General features: G+C 43.1%; 1 protein-coding gene across 1 annotated transcript in view; it reads right to left on the reverse strand.

Annotated features, from left to right (window-relative positions):
• Positions 1-22,371, reverse strand: part of CLCN4 (chloride voltage-gated channel 4) — a 63,611-nt gene that overhangs the window by 32,333 nt on the left and 8,907 nt on the right. Inside the window, exons 4-6 of the mRNA XM_073667313.1 lie at positions 16,085-16,184; positions 9,604-9,791; positions 442-564 (exon numbers count right to left, since the gene is read on the reverse strand). Coding sequence (XP_073523414.1) covers positions 442-564; positions 9,604-9,791; positions 16,085-16,184 — 411 coding nt within the window. The remainder of the gene's footprint in view (positions 1-441; positions 565-9,603; positions 9,792-16,084; positions 16,185-22,371) is intronic.

A 22,371-nucleotide genomic window follows, 5' to 3' on the forward strand; every position in this document is an offset into this window, starting at 1 on the left:
CCTCCTCTTCCCTAAATCTAAATCTAGTATTGATAGTTAAGTGGTCGTGGTCAACAACTCTTCTCTAAGGGAGTTGTTTTTTGAAGACCGTGCCCAGTTGGTTAAAAATACTGGATTTATACACAATGAAAAATGGGTCATAGCCCAGAAATGTAGAAGGGATAGGAACACCAGATTGAGGAGAACCGGAGGTACTTACACCAGGTAAAAAAATAAATCACACACTTATGGAAAGTGGCAGGTCCTCACAACATTTGAAAAATTGCATTTTTTTTTTACATAAAATAAGAAAGGAAAAGACAATAAAAGCTATGTTTTATTTTTAGAAACTAGCCTGATACGCTGGATCGTCCTTTCCTTTTTTCTGATCAGTGTTATTCCAGTATAATCCTGGGTACATACTGACACGTAGAGATAAGAGAAAACATCATAGCGTCTTACCTCAGGAATTCCAGAGCCACACGCATAAGGGGCAAAGACTCTAACCAAGGACACCGCCAAAAAGGAGAAGGTCAAAGCCCACATGATATAAAGGAAATAATTTAAAACATATGCACTGGCACCCTGAAAGAAAATACACAAAGAGTCAAACATACCATGCCCATTCATATGAAATTTCAATAAGACATTAATTCAAGAAGCAAAATTATGACAGGCACAGTATGTATTCTAGATCTAGAGGTGGGTGGGAGCACTAGAAAGGGAAAAGTATGCGAATTCAGCTGGAATTAGAAATTACAATTAGAGATCAAAGGAACCTGACACCTGATTATGCTGTCCAAACTATGGAAATAAGAGTCCTAATGCCCCTTCACCCCTGGGCAATTTTGCGTATATCTTTTTCATTTTTTCCTCCTTTTCTTCCAAGAGCCATACATTTTTTATTTTTCCAGCCATATAGTCATAGGAGGGGCTTGTTTTTTTGTGGGACAGGTTGTACTTTTGAATGACATTATTCTTTTTGCCATATAGTGTACTGGAAAATCGGAAAAAAATTCCAAATGCATTGAAATTGCAAAAAAAGTGCAATTCCACAATGTTTTTTTTTTTATTTACCATGTTCAATATGTTGTAAAACTTACCTGGCAATATGATTCCCCAGTTCAGTATGAGTACGCATATACCAAACATGCATATATATATTTTTTATTTAACCCCTTCGCAACCCTGGGATTTTCCATTGCTCCCCTTGTTCCCAGAGCCATAGCGTTTTTTTTTTTTGGTCAATATGGCCGTGTGAGGGCTTATTTTTTGCGTGATGAGTTGTACTTTTGAATGACATTACTGGTTTTACCATATCATGTACGCAAAAGTGGGAAAAAAATTCCAAGTGCGGTGAAATTGCAAAAAAAGTTAAATACCACAGATGTTTTTTTTTTATTTTTTTTTACCACGTTCACTAAATGCTAAAACTGACCTGCCATTATTATTCTCCAGGTCATTACGCGTTCGTAGACACCAAACATGTATAGGTTCTTTTTTATTTAAGTGGTGAAAAAAAATTCCAAAGTTTGCTAAAAAAAAAAAAAATTGCGCCATTTTCCAAGACCAGTAGCGTCTCCATTTTTCGGGATCTGGGGCAGAGTGAGGGCTTATTTTTTGTGCGCTGAGCTGAAGATTTTATTGATACCATTTTGGGGTAGATCCGATGTTTTTATCGCTCGTTATTGCAATGTTGCTGCGACCAAAAAGCTAATTTTGGCGTTTAGAATTTTTTTCTTGTTACGCCGTTTACCGATCGGACTAATTCTTTTTTTATATTGATAGATCGGGTGATTCTGAACGCGGCGATACCAAATATGTGTATGTGGGGTGTTTTTTTTATTATTTTATTTTGAATGGAGCAAAAGGGGGGTGATTTAAACTTTTATATTTTTTTAATTTTTTTTATATTTTTAAAAACATTTTTTTTTCACTTTTTGCATGCTTCTATGGTCTCCATAGGAGACTAGAAGCAACAAGTGTCCGATCGCCTCTGCTACATAGAGGTGATGAGCAGATCACCTCTATGTAGCGGAAATGCTCCTGTGCTATGAGCACCGACCACTAGGTGGCGCTCATAGCGATCAGCTCATGACAACCACTGGAGTCTGCTGCAGACCCAGGGTTGTCATGCCCATGCATCGGTGACCCGCGATCACGTGACGGGGTCACCGATGGGTGGGGTAAGTGACGTGCTTCTGGCGCGGTGATGTTAAATGCCGCTGTCATAGATTGACAGCGGCATTTAACATGTTAACAGCCGTGGGTGGATCACGATTCCACCCACGGCTGTTGCGGGCACATGTCAGCTGTAATAATCAGCTGACATGTGCCCGGTTCAGTGTGGGCTCAGCGCCGGAGCCCGCGCTGAACAGGGGGTGACAGCCTGGTGCGTACTAATACACCACAGGCTGTAAAGGGGTTAAGTGGTGAAAAAAAATCAGAAATTTGTCATAAAAATTTTTGCCATTTTCCAAGATCAGTAACATTCTCATTTTTTGGGATCTGAGTTTTTTTAATGCCTTTTTTGTGCATAGGTAAATATGATGTTTTGATCGCCTCATATTGCATTTTATTGCAATGTTGCAATGACCAAAAAAACGTAATTCAGGCATTTTGATTTTATTTCTCATTACGCCGTTTACCAATCAGATTAATTTATTTTATATTTTAAAACATTTGAGATTTCTGAACGCAGTGATACTAAATACACTGCTCAAAAAAATAAAGGGAACACTCAGATAACACATCCTAGATCTGAATGAATGAAATATTCTCATTGAATACTTTGTTCTGTACAAAGTTGAATGTGCTGACAACAAAATCACACATCAATAGAAATCAAATTTATTAACCAATGGAGGCCTGGATTTGGAGTCACCCCCAAAATTAAAGAGGAAAACATACTACAGGCTGATCCAACTTTGATGTAATGTCCTTAAAACAAGTCAAAATGAGGCTCAGTATTGTGTGTGGTCTCCACATGCCTGTATTGACCTCCCTACAACACCTGGGCATGCTCCTGATGAGGTTACGGATGGTCTCCTGTGGGATCTCCTCCCAGACCTGGACTAAAGCATCCGCCAACTCCTGGACAGTCTGTGGTGCAACGTAACGTTGGTGGATGGAGCGAGACATGATGTCCCAGATGTGCTCAATCGGATTTAGGTCTGGGTAACGGGTGAGCCAGTCCATAACTTCAATGACTTCATCTTGCAGAACTGCTGACACACTCCAGCCACATGAGGTCTGGCATTGTCCTGCATCAGGAGGAACCCAGGGCCAACCGCACCAGCATATGGTCTCACAAGTGATCTGAGGATCTCATCTCGGTACCTAATGGCAGTCAGGCTACCTCTGGCGAGCACATGGAGGGCTGTCCGGCCCTCCAAAGAAATGCCACCCCACACCATTACTGACCCACTGCCAAACCGGTCATGCTGAAGGATGTTGCAGGCAGCAGATCACTCTCCACAGCATCTCCAGACTCTGTCACATCTGTCACATGTGCTCAGTGTGAACCTGCTTTCATCTGTGAAGAGCACAGGGTGCCAGTGCCGACTTTGCCAATCCTGGCGTTCTGTGGCAAATACCAAGCGTCCTGCACGATGTTGGGCTGTGAGCACAACCCCCATCTGTGGACGTCGGGCCCTCATACCACCCTCATGGAGTCGGTTTCTAACCGTTTGTGCAGACACATGCACATTTGTGGCCTGCTAGAGGTCATTTTGCAGGGTTCTGGCAGTGCTCCTCCTGTTCCTCCTTGCAGAAAGGTGGAGGTAGCGGTCCTGCTGCTGGGTTGTTGCCCTCCTATGGCCCCCTCCAAGTCTCCTGGAGTACTGGCCTGTCTCCTGGTAGCGCCTCCAGCCTCTGGACACTACGCTGACAGACACAGCAAACCTTCTTGCCACAGCTCGCATTGATGTGCCATCCTGGATGAGTTGCACTAACTGAGCAACTTCTGTGGGTTGTAGAGTCCGTCTCACGCTACCACGAGTGTGAAAGCACAACCAACATTCAAAAGTGACCAAAACATCAGCCAGAAAGCATTGGTACTGAGATATGGTCTGTGGTCCCGACCTGCAAAACCTCCTTTATTGAGGATGTCTTGATAATTGCCAATAATTTCCATCTATTGTCTATTCCATTTGCACAACAGCATGTGAAATTGATTGTCAATCAGTGTTGCTTCCTAAGTGGACAGTTTGATTTCACAGAAGTTTGATTTACTTGGAGTTATATTCTGTTGTTTAAGTGTTCCCTTTATTTTTTTGAGCAGTGTATATGTGTTGTTTTTTTTCAATTCAATTTCAATTCAATTTCAATCGTCGAATCACGTTTATTTTTAATGGGGCAAAAGTGGGGTGAATTGAACTTTAGAGGGTTTTTTTAATATTTTTTAAAACTTTTTTTTTTTACTTTAATTAATAGTCCCCTTAGGAGACTTGAAGCTACAATCGTCGAATCGCGTGTGATCTATATAGCAGTGCTTCAGCACAGGCCGGCATTCACAGGATGATCGTGATGACAAGCACGAGGGTCTGTCATAACAACCCATCGGCGCCCGTGATCATGTGACGGGCACATCGATAGGTGGGATTAATGAGGAGCTTCCTGTCTACGTGTGTAAAATCAGCCATCAAGTGTGGTGAAAGATGCAGGCTCAGCATGTGAGCACGCATCAAAGGCAGGGACAAAGGCAGGTTCGCGAAGGAGTTAAAAGGTTTATTGAGCAGTAGACAATTTTGATGAAAATCCAGCATGCCCAAGTGTTTATAGGTTTGTAATCGACTATTAAAACTGTTAATAAATCCCTCAGTTCCTCCCTCTTTTTTCAGACTCGGCATAATGTGATACTTGAGACTGTGAGGATATAGGCTGTTTGTGAATATGAATACGAGTGTGTTACATCGATATATCAGCACAATAGTATGCTCACATTCACTCATTTCACATTCAGTCTTGAGCAGAAATAGCAGATAATTAGCTTTCTTATATCAATAATAAGCAAACATCAGAGCTTAATCCCATAAGTAGTATATATTTGCCATATTCGTAAAGATGTTCTAGACCATAGGAGAAATATCAAGCAAACAAGTACTACTTATATATTACACAATAATGATGTGGATGTGACCTACAGAAAGGGGCCTCAATTAAAAGATATTTCTGATAGCCCAAAAAAAAAAAGTATCTATAAGGAACCAGTAAGGTTCTGTTCGCCAAACATAGGCTGAAAAGAGTTTGCATTTAGCAAATTACAATCTGGATACTTCACTTATATAGCGCCATTAATTTACAGATGTCATCACTGTCCCCATTGGCGCTCACAATCTAAATTCCTTATCAGTATGTCTTTAGAGTGTTGGAGGAGTACAGAGGAAACCCACGCAAACACCAGGAGAACATACAAATTTCTTGCAGATGTTGTCCTTGGGGGAATTGAACCAAGGACCCCAGCGCTGTAGGCTACAATGCTAACCACTGAGCCACTGTCCTTTTTCTTGACAGTTTTGACAACTGTAATCCACAACAGAGCATTAGAAATAAAGAATGATGCGTTAAGGAAACAAGGTAACACTGAAAAATGGTAAAATAGAAAATATGTTGAAAATCAAATTTAATTTATTATGTTAAAAAAACTAGTTTGTCTAAGGCTATGTGCCCACGATGCAGAAATGAAGCAGAAAATTTCTGCAGCATTTCTGCATCTCCCTGGCAGAAAAAACGCATGCAGATTGTGCATGCGTTTTTCCTGCAGAATACATGCGGATTCACATGCGTTTCCGCATGCAGATTGACAAGCGCTTTCCAGGCGATAGCATCACTTGGAAAGTGCTTGACAACTAGGTCACACTGTATAAATCCATGCAAACGGCATGGATTTACATAGTGTGAACCGTAAAAATGAAAACAAATAAAGCTATACTCACCCCCGAGGCCCCGGCGTGGCTGCAGCGCTGCTTCCTGGCTGGTTCCTGGATGCCGGCATATCGCGAGACAGAGCAGTGAAGGGCCTGCGGTCACATGACTGTGACGTCACCGCAGGTCCTCAAGCGATGCCGGCATTCAGAGAGAAGCCGCCGGACAGGTGAATATAAACTTTATTTGTTATTTTATTCTTTTTTTACAGGTACAATGGTACCCAGGTCTGGATGAGAGTCTCCTCTCCTCCAGAACTGGGTACCATCCGCACATAGAGACGCATAGAAGCCGCTTGTACAAATGTACAGTCGCGGTTTCTATCCGTCTCAATGCAAGTCAATGGCGGGAGTTCCGCTGCGCTTCCGCAAAATTAAATGACATGCTGCGGATTTTTGTACGCTGCATAAACGCTGCGGAAAAATCCGCAGCATGTGCATAGAACATGCGGAATCCCCTTGGGGACCATGGGGTGGGATTACCTAACGTTTCACAAGCGTTTATGCTGCGGAAATTCCGCAGCATAAACGCTTGAAAAACGCTACGTGGGCACTCAGCCTAAGTGCTAACCATCCACTAAACTACGTGGTGATCCAATGAGAAGAATTCTTGCTTTTCTATCAATTAGCTGGTATGCAGGTAGTCTTGAATGTTTTCCAATATCGTTTAGGTTTCTCTTACGTTTTAATTCAAGTAGGCAGAGAATTGTGCACACAGAGACTTTTAAAGCCATTAGTATAACTACCGGTGTACCAACTATAGAAGCCACTATGGGGACAGTAATGTCCGCAAAACACACATTATACTAAACAGTAGAGAAATATCTGTTTGTACTTGTTGGCATCATGGGTGACTGTGGATTAAAGACAAGTATCTACAGTATCAAAAATGGCTGACTATTGTTGCAACTTCTGATTATGATGATATGAAAGTTTTATTTTTTTTTGAGAATAATTACCTTCAAGGCCAATAGGAGTACCTTTAACTTCAGTCACTAGATGCTCTGCAAGAAACGCAATGTACGTTTCACTGTCGCTTCTTCTGGGGCAACACTTGCTCCAGAAGAAGCAGCAGTAGAATGTACTGTAAGGTCGCCTCTTGCTGTCTTTATGCTTTTTGTGTCACTTTAAACTCTATGCTTTGTTTTCACTTTATAATTTCTGTTACATTTAAGTGTCTTGCATTTCAGTGATTCTTATTATATGTGCTGGTGACACTAGTGACACACTATTGAAGAGACATACTGTTACCACCATTTTTTTCTTATTTTATAATGTAATAAAGTGTATTGTTTTATTATTTATATTTGACTTGTCCCTTTTATAAGGCTGGCATAGATTAAAACCCCAATTAATCAAAAGTGGCATTTTGAACATCAGTCATGATGAACAGTGCACTGGAGTAAAATATGACAAATTCATTCAGCAGTCAGGTACTGGAGTGCATGTTTGTTGTGATTGTTTGTGTTTCATAAATTATGATGATTTTTCTGGTCGTACTCGACCACATCTCCTCCTGGTGAAGTTCGACCCACTGTTCAAAAAGTTGTCAAATCAGGAAGAGATTGGTGTACAAATGGTAAATGTTGCAACATTTTACACAACTGCAAGTTGCACACAAAAAAATGCGATATTTCAAACAGGTTTATGCCACCATTATGGTAAAAACTGTTAGATGAATCGGGGTCTAAAAGTGTTGTCATTACATGTGTTAATAAGTCAGCAAAAAAAGAAGGATCAGAAATGAAATGTCAGTCATGGAGTCTGGGGTTTCTGAATTATGTATATGAGAGGCATAGCCAGTGGTTTGCACAGCATAAAATGAACTTTAGTGGTATAAACTATTGCAGGAATGCACTGACTTGCCAAGGCAAATTAAGAAGATTTGTGGTTATTTTTACAGGGTCTTAAGAGAGGAAAACAAATTGGCTCAAAAAACAAAATGCTGTTTACTCTGTTATCAAACCAAGTATTTTACACTTATTAGCTCAAATCTCTGGTTACCACATGCAAGTCAATCTCACACAGGTTATCAGTGCAGACCTTCATTACTCCTAACTCATATGGCAAGGCTCTTTAAAGGATCAATAGTGACTTTTAGGATTGCTGCATCCAACAGGTGGCGCTATAGAGTTCTAGTCCTCTTCCTCTCTGAAGAGGCAATTTGTATAATTGGACTTTCATTGTGGAATTCTCAATACATTGACCCCTCCAGATAAATCACATCCATGTTGATGTGCGTCACTTGATGGTTCGGTTTCTGCTGATAAAGAAACTGACAAAATAATCATGTTTATTTTATGGGCTGGAATTGTTCAATGAGGCTGCCCTGCAAGATAAAGTTGCGTTTTTAAACATAAATTAATAAAACATACTAATATACTTAATTCTGAAAATTGCACTAATGGACTAATGTCAGAACCCCTTGCGGTCCTAGAAGTGTAACTTCTGTTTTTGTTCTGAGCATTTCCTCCCTCTCTGTTTTGATGAAGAGGCTGATTTATGGCTTTGTTCATTAGCTAAGCTAGCCCCCTTCTGTGTAGTTAGTGATGGAGGAGGGGGATGGCTTAGCTATTGAAATGAGCCATATTGACACATAGAGGAAAAATCTTTCTGCCACTGTTGAAATGACAGCAAAACTACATCTCTGGCACAACAAGATTAGTCCATCAGTGAAGACTTCAGAATTAAAGTAGTCCTATTTGAGGAGTTGAGTAGGGCAGGAGTGTTGCATGTGTGGAGTTGAGTAGGGCAGGAGTGTTGCATGTGTGGAGTTGAGTAGGGCAGGAGTGTTGCATGTGTGGAGTTGAGTAGGGCAGGAGTGTTGCATGTGTGGAGTTGAGTAGGGCAGGAGTGTTGCATGTGTGGAGTTGAGTAGGGCAGGAGTGTTGCATGTGTGGAGTTGAGTAGGGCAGGAGTGTTGCATGTGTGGAGTTGAGTAGGGCAGGAGTGTTGCATGTGTGTCTGTCCAATATGTTGTATTAGATTCAACAAAGAATTGCTGGAGACCTATATACGTACAGATTCATATAAATACACACAGGAAATATGGACCATCCTGCTCCAACAAAAATATAGTATATGGTTTGGCGTGGAAGTGGGATGTGTGGTCCTAAAAATAACTATGTGGTCAGACACCCATTGCTGCTGTTGTTGCAGACATCCGGGAGAGGATTAAGAGAAGCCCAAGAACATTGGTGCAAAAATTATCCAAGCAGACGCACATCAGCAGAACAACACACATTGAAATCAGTTCACTTGAAGCCATATTGAGTATCAAGTGTACAAGAGTTATAGCGGGGAGAGAACTGAAGTGTGCAGCGTTTTGCAGTTTTCACTGGTGATCACAATGATCATAGACGGCCATTTGGACTTGCATTCCCTGTAGTGGTAAGTGCGCTTTTCTTCCATTCTCTTCCATAAAACTCAGTGTTCTGTTTTTGTATAGGCCATCCTGTAGTTTAGTAAGTTTCATTAATTTAAATATACAAAGCAAGAACTTTTTATGGTGCTAGAGAGAACGCGAACAGAACAGTAACTGGGAATTATGCTATGTCACTGCTGGTGTAATGGAATGATACTTAAAAAATAGTTCTTCATAGTGTGGGTGTTGTTTTAATACCATAATAATGAGCAGAAATGTAAATAATTCATGTCAAAGGCAAATATATTAAATTCTGAAATGTGCCTTAGGGGATACCTCTGATTTCTCAATCATCAGTTCGGACCATTTCTGCCACTGAGGGCATTTATCCCGGTCATCAAAGGTGGTCTCATCTGATAGCCAGCAGCACTGTTCACGACTGTACCAGAACCCATTGAGACATATTCCCTCTTTAAGATCAGTCATCCAGTCCACTGCTAAGTCTATAACTCCTGCTAAAGTGCCTATAAAATATAAGAACAATATAATTCATTCAAATAAAAACATATTATGAGGAGACTCAATAAATAAGTGCTTTCCTGAAATGCTGCGAATTGTCCCTACTGCTTTCAGCAACTCTTAAAAGTGAACCAGTCACCAGATTTCACAATATAAACTGCATACATTATTAAATAGTTGTCTTGATGGGGCCAGTGTACTTACTTTGAAAAGCCATGTCAGAAAATCTGTATAATCCTTTTTGAAAGTTTCTCTGTCTATTAATAACATTATTTTATGAGTCATGTTCTAGCTAAATTCATAAAACGCTCACTTGTATTTCAAGATTATTCATTCTGCCATGGATTTTCAAAGCTAGTAACCCAGTATCATCAGGTCTAAGAAGTCGTATTAATAATCTATGCAGATTTTATTGTGAAATCTTTTGACAAATCTACTATAAATGAATGTGATCTGTGGAAATGCAATAAAGAAGGAACAAAATTACATTTCTGTAACTTTTTCTGCTCATTCCAGATTTTAGTTAAAGCCACGGCCCCACTATCAGTATTTGGTTAGTATTCGGTCAGTATTTTTTCTCAGGAGTGGGAGCCAAAACTAGGAGTGGGTGATAAATGCAGAATTGGTGACTTGTTTCTATTATACCTTTTCTCTGATTGTTCCTAACCTGGTTTTGGCTCCCACCCCTGAGAAAAAATACTGACCAAATACTGACCAAATACTGATAGTGGGACAAAATTGGTCAGTTTGACACCCTGTGGGCAAACTCAATTTATTCAGTAAAACGGCATATTTAAAGAGGTGCCGGAGGAAAACTACATCCAGGTGTAATCATTTCTTATCTGTCCATAGTTTCAGGCACTAACTGAATAAGAAACTAGCCTCTGCCTAGTCCAGACAGCAATTGTCAAACTTGCAATTATTGCATGGAAGATTCCCTTTATAGCACCACACCAGCGTTGTTTTTATTTCAGCACGGAAGTGGTGCTGCTAATGTAAGTTTGCTGACTCTAGTATTATACTCACCAGCTGCCGTCTTCAGCTCTTCCCCGAGCCGCCATCTTGTGACCGCAACTTCTGACTGACCGGAAGTCACAAGCTCTCAGTGTAAGTCTATGAGAGCGTCGTTCTGGCCTCGTTCTGACTCTCATAGACTTACATTGAGTTGTGACTTCCGGCTCACCCAGCAAACACTGGAATAATCTGGCAGCTCACAACCTGCAGATGACTGACAGGAGCGGCGCAGAGAACAGAAGAAGACGGCAGCTGGAAATGGTAATATTAGGGGCAGGGAACTTGCTAGTGCTGAAATAAAAAAAATCAAGGGAGTGGCGCTTCAAATGAGATTGTAAAGGTGGCCTTACATTTTAGATAGTAGCACGTTCTGCCAGCAGCCTCTCCTCCCTATCCACCATACTCATACACATTTGTACAAGCATGCATATATTCAGGGATGGGGCATACACAGCTGCTGGGCATTTCCTCAGTGAAGATAAAAAGTACAGAGATGGTACTTAATTGCCCTGACATCTGCCATTGGAGGATACACCTTTGGTGGTTGGCCAATACAACCAAATTTGGCAGGTTCAGTAGACTTTCATCTAATGTATATGAGCACTTTAAGGTTCCCTTACAATGATAATGGCAACTGCAGCGCCACAAAACAGACCCTGATTCCAGCGATGTGTCACTTACTGGTCTGTATGCTGTCATTTTTATATCTAGCAGTGCTCAGAATGCTGAGCTCAGTGTAACCCCACCCACACCACTAATTGACAGCTCTCTGTGTACATTTACAGAAAGCGGCCAATCAATGGTGGGGACGAGGTTACACAGAGTGGTTATCTAGGAGGCACAAGACACCTAGTCCTCTAGTGATAATGTCCTGCTGATAAAACAATGATTTTATTGACAGAAACACATAGCACTGTAATTGACACATCGCTATTATCAGGATCTCTGCCCCTACATCACGCTGCTCTCAGATCGCATAGTCAAAACCTGATGGCAGATTCCCTTTAACGTGGTTTTCCACACTGTACACAAATATAACCTGCAACATATAATACAGAGCCATCCACAACCTGTCTCCCCCATACATCAGTGACCTAGTCTCCCGGTACTTACCTGCACGCAACCTCCGATCCTCACAAGATCCCCTTCTCTACTCCCCTCTTATCTCCTCTTCCCACAATCACATACAAGATTTCTCCTGTGCATCCCCCCTACTCTGGAACTCTCTACCCCAACACATCAGACTCTCGCCGACTGAGGAAACCTTCAAAAGGAACCAGAAGACCTACCTCTTCCGACAAGCCTACAACCTGCACTAACCCTCGCTCCACCACACCGCTGCACGACCAGCCCTATCCTCACCTACTGTATCCTCACCCATCCCTTGTAGATTGTGAGTCCTCGTGGGCAGGGTCCCCTCTCCTCCTGTACCAGTCGCCATCACGCTTTGTTCAAGATTATTGTAATTGTTTTTGTATGTATACCCCTTTCACATGTAAAGCGCCATGGAATAAATGGCGCTATTAAAATAAATAATAATAATATTTTAGATAACAAAAGGACAACATATCTCTGCACATTGTATGCATTGCATTATATTACCCTGTGCTGTTGTTTACTCTTGTACACATTTATTTCCCCAAAATACCTGTTCAGCCATAAATCATTAAATGTGTCCCCATTATTACGGAAAGTAACCATATCCTAACATTCATCTGCAGAGTAATAACATTCTGTATAAGGAAACACAGCGAGATGAGACCAGCCAATAGCATAACCAACACTGACATCTTGTGGCGATTCATGTTAATGCATATTGCTAAATATTACGATGTACTGTATAATAATGAATGAAAATATGCAGTGAGTATACTGATATGGAAGAGGAAAAGGAATTCAGCACATACATCCAGTAATGTATAAATAATATTCATCTTTATTTTTAATCAATGAATACATGAACGTCTCGTTTTTAATGCCATCATGGACGTTCATGTTTTAATGGATTAAAATAAATATGAACATTTTTCATATATTACCGGATGGATGTGCTGAATTCCTTTTCTTCTCCCACATTGCTGTGCCCACCAGCTGACCACAGAGCCCATTGGTAAAGAAGATTCCTTTCCGCTGACTCTACTACCAGCAAGGAATGTGAGCTCCTCATTTTTCTTTTATACTGATATACTGTAGTAGTGTGGAATTTAGCATGTTCAGGATTGTGTGAGGGTGATGCAGTATGTAGCAGCATACGTTGGTCCTAACATAAATCAATTCTACAATTTATGTGTAGTTACAGTACAGACCAAAAGTTTGGACACACCTTCTCATTTAAAGATTTTTCTGTATTTTCATGACTATGAAAATTGTACATTCACACTGAAGGCATCAAAACTATGAATTAACACATGTGGAATTATATACTTAACAAAAAAGTGTGAAACAACTGAAAATATGTCTTATATTCTAGGTTCTTCAAAGTAGCCACCTTTTGCTTTGATGACTGCTTTGCACACTCTTGGCATTCTCTTGATGAGCTTCAAGAGGTAGTTACCGGAAATGGTCTTCCAACAATCTTGAAGGAGTTCCCAGAGACGCTTAGCACTTGTTGGCCCTTTTGCCTTCACTCTGCGGTCCAGCTCACCCCAAACCATCTCGATTGGGTTCAGGTCTGGTGACTGTGGAGGCCAGGTCACCTTGCGTAGCACCCCATCACTCTCCTTCTTGGTCACATAGCCCTTACACAGCCTGGAGGTGTGTTTGGGGTCATTGTCCTGTTGAAAAATAAATGATGGTCCAACTAAACACAAACCGGATGGAATAGCATGCCGCTGCAAGATGCTGTGGTAGCCATGCTGGTTCAGTATGCCTTCAATTTTGAATAAATCCCCAACAGTGTCACCAGCAATGCACCCCCACACCATCACACCTCCTCCTCCATGCTTCACGGTGGAAACCAGGCATGTAGAGTCCATCCGTTCACCTTTTCTGCGTCGCACAAAGACACGGTGGTTGGAACCAAAGATCTCAAATTTGGACTCATCAGACCAAAGCACAGATTTCCACTGGTCTAATGTCCATTCCTTGTGTTCTATAGCCCAAACAAGTCTCGTCTGCTTGTTGCCTGTCCTTAGCAGTGGTTTCCTAGCAGCTATTTTACCATGAAGGCCTGAGGCACAAAGTCTCCTCTTAACAGTTGTTGAAGAGATGTGTCTGCTGCTATAACTCTGTGTGGCATTGACCTGGTCTCTAATCTGAGCTGCTGTTAACCTGCGATTTCTGAGGCTGGTGACTCGGATAAACTTATCCTCAGAAGCAGAGGTGACTCTTGGTCTTCTTTTCCTGGGGCGGTCCTCATGTGAGCCAGTTTCTTTGTAGCGCTTGATGGTTTTTTCCACTGCACTTGGGGACACTTTCAAAGTTTACCCAATTTTTTCGGACTGACTGACCTTCATTTCTTAAAGTAATGATGGCCACTCGTTTTTCTTTACTTAGCTGCTTTTTTCTTGCCATAATACAAATTCTAACAGTCTATTCAGTAGGACTATCAGCTGTGTATCCACCAGACTTCTGCACAACACAACTGATGGTCCCAACCCCATTTATAAGGCAAGAAATCCCACTTATTAAACCTGACAGGGCACACCTGTGAAGTGAAAACCATTTCTGGTGACTACCTCTTGAAGCTCATCAAGAGAATGCCAAGAGTGTGCAAAGCAGTCATCAAAGCAAAAGGTGGCTACTTTGACGAACCTAGAATATAAGACATATTTTCAGTAGTTTCACACTTTTTTGTTTCACTGTTTTTTGATGCCTTCAGCGTGAATGTACAATTTTCATAGTCATGAAAATACAGAAAAATCTTTAAATGAGAAGGTGTGTCCAAACTTTTGGTCTGTACTGTATGTCCGGGTTACAGGGCGGGCGTTAGGCGAGAGCTAACTGGGAAATTGTCCAGGGCCTCCAGCCTTTACAAGCCAGAAACTGCCCTGACAATACCAGTCCTGCGTTATTAGTGCCGTTTGTGAGCTTAGAAGTGTAGAAAGACTTTTGATGACATCATGGTCATATGATTTAAGGTGTGTGTAACACTCACTGTGTGTGTGTGTTTTCAACATGCAGTGTGTGTGCGCAACATTCAGTGTGTGTGTGTGTGTGTGTGCGTGCAACATGCAGTGTGTGTAACATTCAGCGTGTATGTACAATATCCAGTGTGTGTGCAACTTTTAGTGTGTGTGTGTAACATGCAGAGTCTGTGTGTAACATACAGTATGTGTAATAAGCAGTGTAGGTGTGTATAACATGAAGAGTGTGTAGCTTGCACATTTACAAAGACTGTCAATGAAGACAAGCGTTCGTAGATGTAAACATGTTAGCTATCAGCCAATGAAGGAGAAAAACGCTCGTCAGGTGATTTGATTATAATTGTGTAAAGGAAATGATACATGCATTTTGTCACGACTCTGTTGTCGGGTATCCCGGGGCCAGGGGATCCTTCCCTGTCACTAAAGCTAGGGGTGCCCTAGCTGGCCCTGTTCCCCAGATTACTTCTGAAAGTGAAGACGCTGGGGCCACGTACCTTGTCTAAACTCCCCAATCCACCCTCAGTCTGTTCCCTCCCCAAACCCAGGGAAGAGGGGAGTAGCAGTGTATCACAATACACCAACCAGACCAACAAGGTAATACAAACAGGGATAAAGGAAAATACCAATCATACAAATATATGCACACAAACAACAGAGGATATCACTGGGGAGTAGAGGATGGGGGAAAACCAAAGTGGGAGAAGGGGATTAACACACAACCTAAACCAAGTGAGAGTCTTAGCTAAATCCACCAAAAGCCTTCTCAAACAATAAATCACCAAACTCCTAACCAAGCAGCAATAAAGCTAGCTCTGGCAATGACTGATACCCAGGGTCCAGGATATATAGGAGAGGGGAGTGGCCAACACTGAACAGCTGTGAGCGTTAAGGCAGGTAAGCTTACAGGAGCTCTCAACTGAGCAGATTAACCCCTGCACTGCTAAAAGAAGCCTGCACCATTTCATATGAAGGTGAAAGGCTTCTAATGAGTGCAGGAGTGGGAGGAATCAGAAACTGCGGTCTTCTGGCTCCTCTCTGTTGCAGTAAACCCATGACATATTTCTAATTATTTTAAAAGTATAAATTTGAAAATTGCGGCGTGCATTCGTATCAGTCTGTGCACTAAAGGTTTTCCATTACATAAGGAGGGCAATGAAGTATCCATGTCTCCAAGCATTGTGCAATGACAACTACCATACCTGCCAGCAGTCCAATGAGAAGCATGACAATCCATCCTGACCAGGCATCTAGGAGTCCTTTGATAAATTCCCAAATTGATTCCTTACTTTTGCTGGTAATCTGAAAAATGTGATTAAATTTGATATCAGTGAATATCCAAGTAATAATTATTGCATAATCTGGTGGCAAATTATACTGCCTCTCTTTCCTAACGGCCTCTCAATCTGTTTTTACTTAATTAAAATACATCTAAAATTCCCTATGAGTTAAAGTCTGATCTTTTTAGGAGTGTAATCTGATATTTTTTAAAGTACATTCAATATCTGACTACAGGTTGCCAAATTCTCACTGTTTGGTTACGCTGCAGTATGAAATGTGGGAAGGTGTCGGTCATTTATACTGAAAATCTGCAGTTGTCAAAAATGAATCTCATTTGTCTTCTAAGGGGTAAAATGTCTCCATAAGGAGATCACCAAGTTGTGATCAGCAGACTCAGAGGCCATACAGTACCTCCTGTGAAATAAATAACTTCAAATAGTCTCATTACAGAGGAAGAAAGCAGGGTCTCTAGTGCAAATGATTGGAAGTAGCAATCATAAAACACAAAGTGAGCAATTTAAAAAGCTTTGCCACATGATAAAGCCAAACTAGAAACTCCATTTGTATTCAGCTGTTTCGGAGTTCTTGCCTTCTTAATTAGGAGACTTGTTGACGGGGTACTCTAAGCAGACTACTAAGGAGACTTAATAGGCCATGCTCACTGGAAAAAACTCAACAAAGGTAAATTTTCACTGCTTGTGGCAGTCAAACTCTTGGGGTCGGATTCATCATTTGCAAATTCTTGAGGCCAATTTTCTTTTTTTGCCTTGTGGTATTCGCTGATGTTTTTTCACCTGATTCTTCAAAATGGCGAATGCAGTTCATGAATTTGCCACAAGATATAAAAAAATGCTCTTTATTCTTGTCTTTAACTGTTTTTCAGCACCAAAAGTCACAAATCTTTAAAAAGGTTACAAAAATACACCAAATTGAGATGTCTCCAGAAACCTTACTCCAGATTGGGACTGGTGTGAGATGCGCCCAAAAAATACGGCATTTGGTAAAAGTCTGATTTCATGAATCGATCTAAAACTTTTTTGATAAGCAAAGTCTTCAAAGAAAAATAAAAAGAAAGACAACTTATAAAGTGAAATAAAATGTGTAGAGAATAAGTCACAAGTGCAAAAGCCACAAAGAAAGAGGAAATTACTCCAGAAAACTGGAAAAACTACAATGATGAATCAGATCCTTAGACTCTTTCTGAAGACAGATTTATCATTCAGTTGAATGGAAGATGCATTAATAGGTATTCACTTGGCAGCCTAAAAAGCTTTCTGTGCAGGATTCGGTGCAGTTATTTAGAAAACTGCCAATGCTATTAGGGCACTGCATGGTAGTGGTGACACGCACTATTAGATATACTGATATGTGCACTATATCACTGTAAATATTTGGGCTCTACAGGGTACAAGTGTTGAGAGCCCGGCTATCTAATCCAGGGGTCCTCAAACTTTTTAAACACGGGGCCAGTTCACCGTCCATCAGACCATTGGAGGGCCGGAATATAGTTTTTTTTAAAAACTATGAACAAATTCCTATGCACACTGCACATATCATATTTTGACGTAAAAAAAAAACAATACAGGAACAAATACAATATTTAAAATGAAGAACAAGTAAAGTTAGATAAACCGGTATTTCAATAGGCAGGTAAATGTCCCCAATAGGCAGCATAGGTCCCCAATAGGCAGGTAAATATCCCCAATAGGCAGCATAGGTCCCCAATAGGCAGGTAAATGTCCCCAATGAGCAGGTAAATATCCCCAATAGGCAGCATAGGTCCCCAATAGGCAGGTAAATGTCCCCAATAGGCAGCATAGGTCCTCAATGGGGAGGTAAATGTCCCCAATAGGCAGCATAGGTCCCCAATAGGCAGGTAAATGTCCCCAATAGGCAGCATAGGTCCTCAATGGGGAGGTAAATGTCCCCAATAGGCAGCATAGGTCCTCAATGGGCAGGTAAATGTCCCCAATAGGCAGCATAGGTCCTCAATAGGCAGGCTATTTCCCCCTTATAATGCCCCATGCAGGCTATTCCCCCCTTATAATGCCCCATGCAGGATGTCACCCCCCATATAATGCCCCATGCAGGATGTCCCTTTCTCCCACCATATAATGCCCCATGCAAGATATCACTCCCCTGTCTTTATAATGCCCCATGCAGGATGTCACCCCCCCATATAATGCCCCATGCAGGATGTCACTCCCCTGTCATTATAATGCCCCATTCAGGATGTCACCCACCCATATAATGCGCCACGCAGGATATCACTCCCCAGTCGTTATAATGCCCCTTTCAGGATGTCACCCCCCCTATAATACCCCATACAGCATGTCACTCCCCCATATAATGCCCCATGCAGGATGTCACCCCCCCATATAATGCCCCATGCAGGATGTCACCCCCCAATATAATGCCCCATGCAGGATATGACTCCCCTGTCGTTATAATGCCCCTTTCAGGATGTCACCCACCCATATAATGCACCACGCAGGATATCACTCCCCTGTCGTTATAATGCCCCTTTCAGGATGTCACCCCCCCCATATAATGCCCCATGCAGGATGTCACTCCCCTGTCGTTATAATGCCCCATGCAGGATGTCACCCCCCCATATAATGCCCCATGCAGGATGTCACCCCCCAATATAATGCCCATGCAGGATATCACTCCCCTGTCATTATAATGCCCCTTTAAGGATGTCACCCACCCATATAATGCGCCACGCAGGATATCACTCCCCTGCCGTTATAATGCCCCTTTCAGGATGTCATCCCCCCATATAATACCCCATGCAGCATGTCACTCCCCCATATAATGCCCATGCAGGATGTCACCCCCAATATAATGCCCCATGCAGGATATCACTCCCCTGTCGTTATAATGCCCCTTTCAGGATGTCACCCTCCCATATAATGCGCCACGCAGGATATCACTCCCCTGTCATTATAATGCCCCTTTCAGGATGTCACCCCCCCATATAATACCCCATGCAGCATGTCACTCCCCCATATAATGCCCCATGCAGTATGTCACCCCCCCATATAATGCACCATGCAGGATGTCACCCCCCAATATAATTCCCCATGCAGGATATCACTCCCCTGTCGTTATAATGCCCCTTTCAGGATGTCACCCCCCATATAATACCCCATGCAGCATGTCACCCCCCAATATAATGCCCCATGCAGGATATCACTCCCCTGTCATTATAATGCCCCATTCAGGATGTCACCCACCCATATAATGCGCCACGCAGGATATCACTCCCCAGTCGTTATAATGCCCCTTTCAGGATGTCACCCCCCCTATAATACCCCATACAGCATGTCACTCCCCCATATAATGCCCCATGCAGGATGTCACCCCCCATATAATGCCCCATGCAGGATGTCACCCCCCAATATAATGCCCCATGCAGGATATGACTCCCCTGTCGTTATAATGCCCCTTTCAGGATGTCACCCACCCATATAATGCACCACGCAGGATATCACTCCCCTGTCGTTATAATGCCCCTTTCAGGATGTCACCCCCCCCATATAATGCCCCATGCAGGATGTCACTCCCCTGTCGTTATAATGCCCCATGCAGGATGTCACCCCCCCATATAATGCCCCATGCAGGATGTCACCCCCCAATATAATGCCCATGCAGGATATCACTCCCCTGTCATTATAATGCCCCTTTAAGGATGTCACCCACCCATATAATGCGCCACGCAGGATATCACTCCCCTGCCGTTATAATGCCCCTTTCAGGATGTCATCCCCCCATATAATACCCCATGCAGCATGTCACTCCCCCATATAATGCCCCATGCAGGATGTCACCCCCAATATAATGCCCCATGCAGGATATCACTCCCCTGTCGTTATAATGCCCCTTTCAGGAAGTCACCCTCCCATATAATGCGCCACGCAGGATATCACTCCCCTGTCATTATAATGCCCCTTTCAGGATGTCACCCCCCCATATAATACCCCATGCAGCATGTCACTCCCCCATATAATGCCCCATGCAGTATGTCACCCCCCCATATAATGCACCATGCAGGATGTCACCCCCCAATATAATTCCCCATGCAGGATATCACTCCCCTGTCGTTATAATGCCCCTTTCAGGATGTCACCCCCCATTATAATACCCCATGCAGCATGTCACCCCCCAATATAATGCCCCATGCAGGATATCACTCCCCTGTCATTATAATGCCCCTTTCAGGATGTCACTCTCCCATATAATGCGCCACGCAGGATATCACTCCCCTGTCGTTATAATGCCCCTTTCAGGATGTCACCCCCCGATATAATACCCCATGCAGCATGTCACCCCCCAATATAATGCCCCATGCAGGATATCACTCCCCTGTCATTATAATGCCCCTTTCAGGATGTCACCCTCCCATATAATGCGCCATGCAGGATATCACTCCCCTGTCATTATAATGCCCCTTTCAGGATGTCACCCCCCCATATAATACCCCATGCAGCATGTCACTCCCCCATATAATGCCCCATGCAGGATGTCACCCCCCCATATAATGCCCCATGCAGGATGTCAACCCCAATATAATGCCCCTTGCAGGATATCACTCCCCTGTCATTATAATGCCCCTTTCAGGATGTCACCCCCCCATATAATACCCCATGCAGCATGTCACTCCCCCATATAATGCCCCATGCAGGATGTCACCCCCCCATATAATGCCCCATGCAGGATGTCACCCCCCAATATAATGCCCCATGCAGGATATCACTCCCCTGTCGTTATAATGCCCCTTTCAGGATGTCACCCTCCCATATAATGCGCCACGCAGGATATCACTCCCCTGTCGTTACAATGCCCCTTTCAGGATGTCACCCCCCCATATAATGCCCCATGCAGCATGTCACTCCCCCATATAATGCCCCATGCAGGATATCACTCCCCTGTCGTTATAATGCCCCATTCAGGATGTCACCCACCCCCCATATAATGCCCCATGCAGCATGTCACCCCCCCATATAATGCCCCATGCAGCATGTCACCCCTAATATTATGTCCCATGCCTCCATACATTAAAAAAAAAAAATGCAATACTCACCTCCCTCCTCCTCACCTGCTGCCGCTGCTCAGGTCTGTACTCCAGCGTCGCCCCGCTCTGCGCTGCCTGTGATGGCTCAGGGGAGGGCGCGGTGTAAAGACGTCACCGCACCCTCTGACCTGACACGTCACAGGGAGCGCGCACCAGGAAGACAGGGTATCTGCGGAGGCACGGGGAGAGGTAAGTATCTCCGCGGGCCGTAGTTTGAGGACCCCTGATCTAATCCAACATCAGTGTTTGACCTATCAAGTGATTTTTTTGATGAATGGACAAAAATTCTCCAAAGTTTTGTAGAAATTCTTTCCAGAAAAGTGGAATCTGTTTTACTTGCAAAGGGAGGACCAAATATGTATTAAAGGGGTTTCCGGCCTTAGTCTACAAGTCTAGTGAAACCTCACATCATGCGCACTGGGAGCTGTGAGGATTCTCCTGCGCTGGGAGCAGTGGGTGTGTGACATCAAGTATGTGATTTCCATAAATGCGATCACGTGTGGACGAGATGGGTGCAGCCTAGCTCAATACTAGTGTTTTGAGCGAGGCTGGACAAAGTCTAGTCTGAATGTTGCCAGGAGTATGCAAATCGCATACTTTTGGTCACATGAGTGCATCCTTAAGGCCCCGTCACACTTAGCGATGCTGCAACGATCCCGACAACGATACGACCTGTCAGGGATCGTTGCTGCGTCGCTATGTGGTCGCTGGTGAGCTGTCAAACAGGCAGGCTCACCAACGATCAGGGGAGCAGCGACATCGTGGAAAGAATCTTTCCACGATGTCCTGCTCCTGGTTACCAGCCTGCTGAAGCAGGAGCAGGCTGGTAACCATCATAAACATCGGGTTACTAGGGGCACACGCGCTCCTAGTAACCCGTTGTTTATCATGGTTACCACTCTGCTACGGTGAGCAGGAGGTTACCGCTCACTTTAGCAGGCTCGTAATCATGATAAACAACGGGTTACTAGGTGCGCGTGTGCCCCTAGTAACCCGCTGTTTATCATGGTTACCAGCCTGATCTCTGCTCCCGCTGGTCACACACAGCGATGTGTGCTGACCAGCGGGAGGGCAACGACCAAAAAATGGTCCAGGACACTTTGCAGTGATCAGCGACCTCACAGCAGGGGC

Source organism: Phyllobates terribilis, unplaced genomic scaffold (assembly GCF_046119375.1).
Source record: "Phyllobates terribilis strain yellow unplaced genomic scaffold, ASM4611937v1 Scaffold_2__4_contigs__length_985480577, whole genome shotgun sequence".
NCBI lineage: Eukaryota > Metazoa > Chordata > Amphibia > Anura > Dendrobatidae > Phyllobates > Phyllobates terribilis.